Source organism: Hyperoodon ampullatus (genome assembly GCF_949752795.1).
Source record: "Hyperoodon ampullatus genome assembly, chromosome: 13".
Classification (NCBI taxonomy): Eukaryota; Metazoa; Chordata; class Mammalia; order Artiodactyla; family Ziphiidae; genus Hyperoodon; species Hyperoodon ampullatus.
The window spans coordinates 36,575,763-36,588,260 of record NC_136926.1 but is presented as its reverse complement, the minus strand read 5'-3'; the positions used below and the strand labels follow the sequence as shown (position 1 = coordinate 36,588,260).

The 12,498-nt window shown below is 38.3% G+C and overlaps 1 protein-coding gene across 1 annotated transcript in view; it reads left to right on the top strand.

Annotated features, from left to right (window-relative positions):
* Window positions 1-12,498, top strand: part of NDC80 (NDC80 kinetochore complex component) — a 56,037-nt gene that overhangs the window by 27,229 nt on the left and 16,310 nt on the right. The window contains exons 10-12 of the mRNA XM_079717241.1: window positions 167-372; window positions 3,317-3,469; window positions 6,353-6,442. Coding sequence (XP_079573367.1) covers window positions 167-372; window positions 3,317-3,469; window positions 6,353-6,442 — 449 coding nt within the window. The remainder of the gene's footprint in view (window positions 1-166; window positions 373-3,316; window positions 3,470-6,352; window positions 6,443-12,498) is intronic.

The following is a 12,498-nucleotide window of genomic DNA, read 5'->3' as shown; positions in this document are numbered from 1 at the left end:
GTAGGAGTATTAAAAGCATTTTAACTGAATAGTAGCAGACTATCTGTTAAGTCTAACAATTATTAATCATAATCATTATGTGTGGAGGTCAACTCTATTAAATAACGGCATCACTTTATTTGTAGGAATTGAAGGAACTTAACAAATTTTTTCTTTTTCAATGCAGAACTAGAATGTGAAACAATGAAACAGGAGAATTCTCGACTACAGAATATTGTTGATAACCAGAAGTACTCAGTTGCAGACATTGAGAGAATAAATCATGAAAGAAATGAATTGCAGCAGACCATTAATAAATTAACCAAGGACCTAGAGGCTGAACAACAGCAGTTGTGGAATGAGGAACTGAAATATGCCCGAGGCAAAGAGGCGGTATGTCATACCATTCCCAGAGTGGCACCTCATTCAAACTTACATTTGTAAAAGTCTATCCCAGTTAAGGGCAACTGAGTGGGTAGAATAAATTGGCTAAAGAGGTAAAATTTTTCAGCATTGACATTTTATTAAAAACACACTCATCCCTTTATGTCAGTTCAATAACAGCCCAATTTCTCTGTCATTTTTAAGGTAGCTTGTATTTTCCAATAGTGAACCAAGAAGTGAGCAAAGAAGTCTCTAAGGCCATGAAAATAATTTTCATAAATCCCAAGCCTTTTATTCCAGAAGTGGATATGAGTCATTTCTTCATTTACCTCCTCACTACTTAAACATTTATTTAACATCTGCTGTGTGCCACTTACCATGATGGGCGTAGAGGGGAGATAAAAAGATATAGAAGCTTAAGAAACTTCCATTCTAGTTGATATTTTTCTGCCATGAGATCAGACCTCCAATAGATGTTTGCACAGTGTACTGAGGGAGCATATAGTACACCTAACCAAGGTTTTGGTGTGCATGGTGTGGGGAGATGGATGGAGGTAGATTTTAGAAAGGCTTCCTTGAAGACGTACACCTGAACTGAATTGGGAAGTATAAGGGAGAGTTAGCATGGCAAGGCTAGGGGAGCCAGCAAACAAAGAAGTCTGTGGGAAAGCTCAGGGAGAAAATAGCATGGTGCACTCTGGTACCCTAAGGTTTTCGTATGGCTGGAGCTTAATAGCAAGGGATAGGAGCATGTGCAAAAGATGAGACTCAAGGATAAGCAGAGACCAAGTGGTGAAGATCCTTTTCACGTTTAGAAGTTTGAACTTTATCCTGAAAGCTCCAGGAAGCCTTTAAAATTTTTAAACAGATAAGATCACATTTCAGAAAGATCTCATTTTTGGTAATGTGAAAAATGGGTAGAAGGGAGCAAACCAGTCAGATAAGTATCTGTGGCAGTAAGGTAGTAGAAATAACAAGCTGAATTGTAGGTAATGCTATTGGAGATTCATCTGTGTTCCCTCATACTCCTGACCTGGTAATCTCTGTCCCCGTGTATTAAGGAGAAAAATATGCATTTATAAGAAATAGGCTGTTGTGGTGATCCCAAAAGTCTTTGAACCTAGAATTTGGTAAACCTGTGTTAGCCCTGGATTTGCCACCACATGTTTCTGTGACCTCAGAGTGTCCTCTGACTTCTCATAGCCTCAGTTTCCTTATTTATAAAATAAAGTGTGGTTAGACTAGGTCGGAAACCTGAAATGTCACTTAAACAGTTATTAATATATTTTCTCTCTCAAGCACTGTGTGGGAAAGGGGAAGTTACGAGTCTCTGGACTTAGGCAAACTCTGTTTAACTAGCTAAATCTAGCTGTATGAATGCTATGTTTGATTTGGAGGATCAGGCTGAAAGGAGAAAGTTATCTGGGAAGTGGGTAAGCAGTGGCCTAAGAGGGGCAAGAGTAGGGCCATGGACAGTGAGAAGAAAGCCTTAGGGTACTGAGTAGGAGAGATATTAAAGAATGGTAACAGAATGCAAAAGGCCAACATAAACATTCCACCCATTACCTTTGTTTCTAGACTGATTTTTATTCCACATGCCACCTCTGACTGGTTAGTATATTTTCTCTCTCAAGCACTGTGTGGGAAAGGGGAAGTTAGTGTCCTTCTGGAGCTCTTTGTTGAGATAGACATTGAGGCTGCATCTAGACTCATCAGGAAAGAGTGTGATGAGTTTTCACTGTCTGAATTAGCTGAGGGAAGGAGAAATGTGCCACATGTTTGCTCTCCCTGCAGTTAGGTGTGATAAAGTGCATGGTCTTGAGAAAGCTGTTTTATTACAGAAATAAAATCCTAGTGAAAAACAGAAGAAACTACCCCTGTGATCATTTACTGTAAGGACAAATAGACCTACATACTTTAGTCGTCCCTAGAGAGCTACTATAGTAGTTGAAATGATTTCCTGATTTATTAATAAGGAATCTTAAATTTAACATATAAGTAGTATTGCTTTTGAGAGCTGATAAATTTTTGGAAATTGCAAATTATTTAATCAGATTCCAATAAGTACTTTTGCCATTTCATTCTTTCAAAGTATTCAATTTTATGGGTGGATAACAGCAATGAGAAACTAAGTATGTATTACATGGAGGAAGCAGTATGAAAATAAATTGCCTAGACTCTGCAAATTCATTTATTTAATCAAAAACTAGGTACTGTATGCCAAGTACTGTTCTAGGTGTTGGGGATGCAACTGCTTTCATGGAGCATACTTTCAAGTAATGGAGATGAACAAATAAATAATATATGTCAGGTAGTAATAAGTGCTATGAAGAAGAGTAAAGTAAGAGGGTAGAGAAATTGGGGGTGTTATATTAGAGGGAAAGCCTTTCTGATGATGTAATTTGAACAGAGCCCTGAACAAAGGGAAGGAGACCAGGAAATGTGGAACGTATTAGTAAAATATTTTTATCAAAACAGTTGAAATAATATTTTGAGACTTAAGTGACTACATTTCTCTAATTTTAGATAAATGAAATATTTTGTACATTGACAAAACTAAGTTTGTTTTCATTTCATAATTTCTCTGGTACTTTAAAAAGTAAATTTTAGTTAATACCCAAACATGGACTTTTATTCCAAACTCTTTGTCAGATAAATTGAGGAACAGTAGTATATTACTGACCAATTAATTATGGTGTTAAAACTATCCTACAATTTAATGTGAAAAAAATCTTTCATTCTTTATATTTTAAAACTGCCATTCTTACTACTAAAAATACTAAATTATAAACTACTAAAAAAATAAATTATAAACTACTATAAAAATACTAAATTATAAACTACTAAAAAACACATGATTTTGTGTAAAACTGCCAAAAAATGCCAATTGTAAACCATATGGAATGGGGCTCTGGGTTTTTTTAATGTTTGTTTTTGTGTTCTCTTCTTACAGATTGAAACACAATTAGCAGAGTATCATAAGTTGGCTAGAAAATTAAAACTTATCCCTAAGGGTGCTGAAAATTCCAAAGGTTATGACTTTGAAATTAAGTTTAATCCTGAAGCTGGTGCCAACTGCCTTGTCAAATACAGAGCTCAAGTTTATGTACGTAATCGTGAGTACTTCACAAGGTTTTTAAATGATATGGTTGATGTCTGGCTCATAATATTTATAAGTAACAGTTTAAACTTTAGAATGTCCATAGCTCAGGACTGAACATAGAAATACAGCACTGAAACTTTTTATCTTCTTCTCTCTTGGTAGTAGACATCTGCTCTCTATTGTACCTTACTCTCCAAATTATAAAGCCTTGTCTTCCTCGCTACATACTTTACCTATTCAACTATCCAATAAAAGATATGATTACATATAAAATAGACGCCAGAATTATAAAGACAAAAATGACCTGATACTTGCTCTCAAGTTGCTACTAGTCCCCTCAGGGGAGAAAGACATAAAAATAAATGCTATATATATGCTTTATTAGAAGCCTTTACAAGGTATGGTAACAAGATCAGTTCTCAGAATTGAGAGAAAAGTCCCCACAGAGATGGTGAACCTGGAATGAAATCTTCACAGATGAGGCGTTTATGAGGGTGGTCTGTGGAAAAGTTTCAGGCACAAGGACGCACATGAAGGCATGAGATATAATAGAGTACTAAGTAACACCAGGAGTCAATAATGAGAAAACTGCACATAATTTTCAAATATAGTCAAAGGTGTAATTTGGGGAAGAAAAATGTTAATTTCAACTTCTCAATTATTCACAGATTTTAGTATTTTAGTGACCCCCCAAAAAATGTCAGTTTTCAAAATAGTTTTTAATAGAAGCATGTCAATAAAAGTCTAAAGCCATGCATTTTTTTCCCCTTAGAATCACTCATTTATCCCATAAATTATTTATTGAGTACATACTACATTCCATACCCACTAGATGCTGGAGATAAAATACGCGGAAAGAGGAATTCCCTGGTGGTCTAGTGGTTAGGACTTGGCACTTTTACTGCTGGGCCCAGGTTCAGTCCCTGGTCAGGGAACTAAGATCCCACAAGCTGTGCAGTGTAGCCAAAAAAAAAAAACCCTAGAAAGATACAGTTCCTACTTTCCCAGATTACAGTTTGTTGGTGGACAGACTTTGATTAAATAAAGCTAAACTCATTTTTCGTAGAAAAAAATGCATCCAGTAAACATTTAATCTTTTACTGTATTGTTTCTCAAGCAATAGCTAGGTAGGTAGATAGATAGGCAGGCAAGCAGATAGAGTTTACTCACCTCTATTTTGAGTAATTTTTCATGCTAGTTCAAGAAAACAATTTCCTAAATTAAATTGCTGTAAAAAAGATTACCTGGTTCAAAAAGAATGCATTTGCTCAGAAAAGAGGGAAATTTTTTTTTGGCTCCCTGGAAATAGTTTTACATAATAATAGGACAATAAAAATAGAAATAGCATCAAGAAGATGCAGCCCCAACTGTTATAAGTAGTATTTGGAGAAAAGTTCTTAAAGAGATTAGAGAGGCAATTGCATCTTTCAAAAAAGAACAACCAAAATTAAAACTCAGCAGTGACTTCAAAAGACCTACTGAAAACATAGTAATGCACAGGGTTTTCTTTTGGAGTGATGAAATTGTTCTAGAATGCGAGTGCATTGTGAATGTACTAAATGCCACTGAGTTGTGCACTTTAAAAGAGTTAATTTTATGTTAAATTAATATTTTAACTTAATTATTTCAGTTTAACCATTTTAAAGTATGAGTTTCATCTCAATTAAAAAAGGGGGGGAAGGAATGAAGTACTGTGTTCAAACAAAATCAGTAGAATAGAGGATAAATATAAGAAATGCAAGCAGCTAAGAGCTTGTTGGTGTACATGTGGAGATGCAGGGAGAGTGGCATGCCCAGAGAGCATAGAAGTGCTGCACCTCTTCCCACATACCTTGCCCTATGCATCTCTTCCATCTGGCTGTCCCTGAGTTATATCTGGACACCCACCTTGCATTATTCACGGATCAACCCACCCCAGATCTCTCACAGTAGTATGTTTTTGGGGAGGGGGAAGTTTCCCTCTCCCAGGCAGTTTTGGCAAGCCAGCCTGGACAAATCACCAGCTGAAAAACTGCTGCCACTGAGAGATCCTGGGACATCTGCCAAAGCAGGCAGAAAGTAAGATTTCTTGCCATGTCAGCCTCCAGGGTCTCTGACTACAGGATCTGGTGGAAGGGAAAGTGGTGAGAGTCCCTTTTCTCTCAGTTTTGTTATAAGTCCTGCCCCAAGAACTCAAGAAGGGTAGAGGGGGAATTTCCCTCTCCCTGACAGTGTCGAGATCTTCCTCATTCCTTTTGTAGCCTCAGTCCTACATTTGTGGCTTATTCAACCAGTCCTTACTGATGGACATTTGCCATGTTTCAAGTCTTCTGCTATTACAACAGAGTTAGAATGAGGAGCAAAAAAGTAAAGAAGAGGGACTTACCTGGCGGTCCAGTGGTTAAGACTCCATGCTTCCACTGCAGGGGGCACGGGTTCAGTCCAGGGAACTAAGATCCCGCATGCCACATGGCGCGGCCAAAAGAATAAATAAGTAAAAATAAAGAAGAAATTTAAGCAGATAATTGTAAGACTAAATAATTGAAAAGGATTAAGAGAAAAATGATGCATCTAGAGAGCATAGCATAAAAATAAAACCTACATATAAGTTGTTTTCAAGTGTACTTCAATTAAACTAAGTGTACTTATAGAATGTTTAAATAATAACAGTGAATTTCCGGAGTAGAGAAGCAAATCTAGAATTTTGCAATTATTCAAAACCAAAAGCAAGTTACATTCTATAGTTATACAAATTGCATTAAAAATTTTTTTGTTTTATTTTCTTACTGATGGTGTATTAGATTAAAGATACCATGGCTTCACTTTTTTTCTCCAAAAGATGCCTCATGAGAGAAATTTTGTAATTACATATGTCATATGTAACCCACATTCCTATGTATTTTATAGGTACCACTCAAAGAACTCTTGAACCAAACTGAAGAAGAAACTAATAAAGCTCTAAATAAAAAGATGGGGTTAGAGGATACTTTAGAACAAGTAAGTAATGAAACAGAGTCATTATAAACAAACATAACATTTTGTGTTTTCTGATTGATAAGGAATGAATTTTTAATAAAATATTATGAAAAATGAGAGTCAGGTATACCCTTGACCTAGAAACACTTGAAGTAACTTTTTAAGTTACTTAAACATTCTAAGCTTCCCATATCATTGATGATGAAGTGATACGAAACTGAGTAAAGCTTGCTTTTTTTCTAACGGAGAATTGCCTCCTTTAACTTAAGATAATTTAGTAATATTCCTTTTTATAGTAAAAGGGAATTGAGGAGGCTACCTTAAAAGTAAGTATGTTATCATTTGCAGTTAGAAGCTAACTAACTATGATACATTAAGAGACTTCCATTTACCAGATTTTTCAGGACCATAGAATTCAGGGAGATTCAACTTTAAATGCCTATAAAAGTCTATTTCCAAAAGTAGTTTCAGAAAATTCCTGCTTCTGAGATACTCGCAACATAATATCACCAATATACCTGAGAAAGAATACTATTATATTCAATAACCTTTAGAGTAAACATTGTTATAGTTGATTAAGAAAAGTTAAAAAAGAACTTCTCAAATGCAAGCAAAAGGTATTATTTATATAACAACAAACTGTTAAAGGAAACCCCTAGCTAATTCAACTTTTCGAGAACTATTGTGTTCTGGCTAACAGATTTCAACATATAAAAGAAATCCTGTCTTTTTTGAGAATAGAAACATTTATTTTCTCTCATCTGGAAATAAAATCTATGCGTTTCACAGATAACTTTTAAAGTAATTTTGTATTAGAAAGAATTTTTTCATACCTTCCACAAACAGAAAATGTTGTTAGATAAGTGAAGAGTTTCATGATACTATTGTTACTATAATTTGGGGTGTCTACACATCTGTGGGTTTTGTAACATCACAGTATGGAAAGAAGATAGGAATTCGGACTGCTTTAACAGGTGTTCCCCAGGGGTGATGATTATTTGAGGTAAAGTCTTCCTTTAGCCTGCTTCAGTTCAGTTTCTCTCTGGTTGGAATGGGCAGTAAACCTGAAGACTCTCAAAAAGGTGTGAATTTCAAGCAATAGGAACCTCTTGACTGAAACATATTTTCAACTGACTTGAAACTTTTTTATTTATTTATTTATTGGCTGCGTTGGGTCTTCATTGCTGCACGCGAGCTTTCTCTAGTTGTGGCGAGCAGGGGCTACTCTTCGTTGCAGTGCGCGGGCTTCTCATTGAGGTGGCTTCTCTTGTTGAGGAGCACAGGCTCTAGGCGCATGGGCTCAGTAGTTGTGGCACATGGGCTCTAGGTGCATGGGCTTCAGTAGTTGTGGCACGTGGGCTCAGTAGTTGTGGCACATGGGCTCAGGAGTTGTGGCGCGTGGGCTCTAGAGCGCAGGCTCAGTAGTTGTGGCACACAGGCTTAGTTGCTCCATGGCATATGGGATCTTCCCAGACCAAGGATCCAGGGATCGAACCTGTGTCCCCTGCATTGGCAGGTGGATTCTTTTTTTTTTTTTTTTTAAGGAATTTAGCCTTGTTTGGCTTCCTCTTTTCTTTTTTTTTTAATTTATTTTTGGCTGCATTGGGTCTTCATTGCCGCATGCGGGCTTTCTCGTTGCAGCGAGCGGGGGCTACTCTTAGTTGCAGTGTGTGGGCTTCTCATTGTGGTGGCTTCTCGTTGCAGAGCACGGGCTCTGGGTGCATGGGCTTCAGTAGTTGTGGTACGTGGGCTCAGTAGTTGTGGCACATGGGCTTAGTTGCTCCACGGCATGTGGGATCTTCCTGGACCAGGGCTCGAGCCCGTGGCCCTTGCATCGGCAGGCGGATTCTTAACCACTGCACCACCAGAGAAGTCCCTGACTTGAAACTTTTTAAAGGCTATAGGCAGGAAATTTTGGGCGGGGTGGGACGGTGATTATGAAATGCCTACAATAGGCTAGGCCCCATATTAATGTTCCAAAGATAAATATAACTAAAGTTTATATGAAATATAAAGCCCATTTGGAGAAGACCAATATATGCAATTATGCTAATCAGAGTTGCATTTTTTTTGCAAAACTCCTTTGGGCATAGAAAAAAACGACTTAGTAGAGGGGAACTGAAATTAAGAGGTTAGTATTAGAATAGAAAATGAAGAAGGGGACAGGTTTAAGAAATGTTAAGGAGGTAGGACCCAAGCATTTCATGGCCAAATGAAAGCTAGGAGAGGGGACTTCCCTGGCGGTCCAGTGGTTAAGACTCTGCACTTCCACTGCAAGGGGCGCGGGTTCGATCCCTGGTCAGGGAACTAACATCCCATATGCCGTGCAGCCAGGCCAAAAAGTTAAAAAAAAAAAAAAAAAAAATGAAAGCTAGGAGAGAAAGAAGGGTCAACAGTGACTTCCATTTTCCTGGGATGGGCAACTTAGAGGAGGAAAACCTAGTGCTGGGAGTAACCAGGACAGCTTGGGAGATGAGCTTGCTGTCCATTGGCCACAGAAAACCAAAAGGAAGTTGAAGCAATAGATTCAGAACATAAAAGAGATATTGGGTCTGAAAGTACAGATTTTAAGGTCTCTAGTATATATGTGATTGTTGAAGCCAGTGATGTGGGTGATATTTCTTAGGGATAATTGTAGAAGAAAGTGGCAAAGGATTGGCCAAAGAAGGAAATTGTAGGAAAAGCACTTAGAAGAAGTAGACAGAATAGTTGAAGAATAATCAGAAGAGGATATGCTATAAAAGGCAAAGTAGGGAAGACTTTTCAAGAAAGGAGTGATCCTAACTAATCTTTTTGTGGTAAATATTTCACAATATATACATATATCAAATCATCTTACTGTACATCTTAAACCTATGCAATGTTATACGTCAATTATATCAATAAAACTGGAAAAAAAGGGAGTGATCAGTGACGTCATATGCTTGAGACTAAAAGCTAAAACTATTTTTTTTTAATTTGACAAGTAGTTTAACCAAGTTAAGATGGCATAAGGTAAAATAGCATTTGAAATAGTAAAGGTTAAACAGAAATTAATAGATTAAAATAACAAAACTAGGGGCTTCCCTGGTGGCGCAGTGGTTGAGAGTCCACCTGCCGATGCAGGGAACACGAGTTCGTGCCCTGGTCCGGGAAGATCCCACATGCCGTGGAGCGGCTGGGCCTGTGAGCCATGGCCGCTGAGCCTGCGCGTCCAGAGCCTGTGCTCCGCAACGGGAGAGGCCACAACAGTGAGAGGCCCTCATACCGCAAAAAAAATAAAAATAAAAAATAACAAAACTAATCAATCTGATAAGTACTTTAAAATAATTGCCAAAACCATTCAAGAAAAAGCAGGAAAAAACAAAATGAGAAATGGATACCCTATAAATACGGAGGGAATTTATAAGGCTAGTATAACCCTCATACCGCAACCTAACGAAGATTATCACAAAAGAAGAAAATTAAACCAATCATACTTATGAATAAAGTGTAAAGTTTAAATTAAATATTAGCAATTGAAATTTGTTTAGCAAACTTTTTTAAGAGTCTGCTATACATGCCTGTACTGTAATCAGTGTTGGTGATATAATATCTGCCTTTGTGAATTCTTATTTTGTGTGGAAAGGTGGACATGAAAACAATCACTTTCATCATAATACTTTTAGAGTGTAAATACAGCATGCTGTGGATTCTTATAATACACCAAAGATAAGCACAAGGTTCTTTCTGAAGGAAGTGGTAGGTGAGCTGAGTGATGAATAACAAGAAGGAGTTGGCCAGTGGATACATGAAAGGATACACACACATCCCTACTGCTGAAGGCCCAGAGACCAAATAGCATGGCATGTTAAAGAATTACCATGAAAAAAAAAAAAAGAAGAATTACCATGAGTTTAAGTATCAATAGGATAGAGGAGAAGCCTGGAGAAACAAAAACCTAATTCTGAAGAGACTTACTTGTTCTTGCTTACTGGTTGAATTTTTATTCTATAGGTAGCAGGGACCATTGAAGGTTTTTAAGCAAGGGAATAAAAGCTGTGTATCTTAGTAAGCTCACAGTGTTGACATTTTGAAGAACAGGTTAGAGGTACATGAGACTAGAGACACACAATTAAGAGATCTAACAGTATCCTGAGCCATAAGGATTCAAACCAACACTATTGCAGTGAGGATGGAGAAAAGAGATTTAAAGATTGAAACAGCAGGGAATCCCCTGAGGGTCCAGTGGTTAGGACTCCTCGCTCTCACTGCTGAGGGCCCGGGGTTCGATCCCTGGTCGGGGAACTAAAAATCCCACAAGCTGCACAGCACGGCCAAAAAAAGAAATTGAAACAGCATAATTTAGTGGTCCACTTGGATGTGAAGGTTAAGGAAGAGTGAGAAATTAAGAATGTCCAGGTGTCCAGCTTTGGTATATGGTATTAAAGAAAAATTATTTATGACACTTGTGAGTGGTGGTAAGGCAGACTTTATTTAAGGGGGGCTATTACAGTGAGGTTTTGTAGTAGGCTAGGCTCATTACAAATACAGCAAAGAAAAGTGGGAATTTATAGCCAAGGAGCAGAGTGGGGATCAGTGGATGGAAAATTACTGAGAGGAAATATTAGGGTAAGGGGGGATTCTGGCTAAACCAACCTAACAGGTTTCTTGCTGAAGGCAGGCCAAGGTGATCAACCATCACCTGGGGCGTGGTAGAGGATGAGGAACCTGATCAGTTATTTGGGATGGGAGATTCTGGTTAAAGTGACTTAGGAGGATTCTTGCTTAAAATTGGATAATACAGAGACAAACATGAACGCCCAAAAGTCAGCCTAATTGAGAAGAGAGTTCAGAAGATCCTGAGTAGTTTGGTCAAAGAGAGATTCTTTGTCAGTGGTGATGTCCTAAAACCTTGATAAAGAATACAAAGAAGGTTGTAGAACAGAGAATTTCAGGCTGGGATATGCTGTTTCAGGTCTCTGGGACATCAAAGTAGAGAATGTCCAGTAAGCAGTTGGGGTTTGGAAATAATATAGATACAGATAGATATTTTTAGCATACGTGTAATTACAGCCAGGAGATTCCCCAGGTGTGAGAATGAGAGAGAGCTCTCCTAAGTGAGCAAATGAGAATACAGCCAAGGTGAGAATACTAGGAGAACATCCACATCCAAAGTACAAGCAGAGAAAGAGAAATCTATAAGAAAGAATTAGAAGGACATCCCAAGACTTAAAGAGGAAACCAGTAGTTTCCATGGTCTTAGAAACCAAGGAAGAAGGTTTCAGCAGGGAGTGATCAGTAACTACAAATGTTACTCAGATTAAGTCTGAAAGGTGCGTGTTGGCTTTAACCATAAAGATGTTCCTCATGACATTTGCAAGAGCAACTTCATGAACCAGAAGAGCCAGAAAGCATATTACTGGTGGAGTTTGAATGGTAAAAGAGGAAGATACTATAATCCGAAAAGGTAGTTCTTCAGGGACTACTACAAATCTATTGCAAATGTTTGAATCTAAGGAAGGGAGATGGAACAGTAGCTGGAAAGTGGTGTGTGGGAGAGATTTTTGATTTTTTGTGTGTAGTTTCTTTGTTTATGGGAGGGGTTTGTTTGGTTTTAATGATGAGGGAGAAAGTTCATGGAAAGAGGGTAAAGTTTTAAAAATTAGGAACAAAAGGCATTGATGTATTTGAGCCTGGTTGTGAAGAAATACAAAGGCATGAGATCCAGAGAAGAGCTGGAGGGGTTACTTCTGTTCATGAAGAAAATGTGTGCCCTACATCCTGAAACTGACTGGAAGGAAGAAGGAAAGGTCTCATGCTGGTTGGTTGGTTGACTGGAGGCAGTCTAGTGGCTTCTGTCATCTCAATTATAGAAGAAAAAAATCATCTAATTAATAATGGTATCTTCTTTGCTTATAAGCAACTTGAGAGCTAAGAAAGAAGGGAGGGGGCTTCCCTGGTGGCGCAGTGATTGAGAGTCCACCTGCCGATGCAGGGGACACGGGTTCCTGCCCCGGTCCGGGAGGATCCCACATGCCGCGGAGCGGCAGGGCCCGCGCGCCATGGCCGCTGAGCCTGCGCGTCCGGAGCCTGTGCTCCGCAACGGGAGAGGCCAC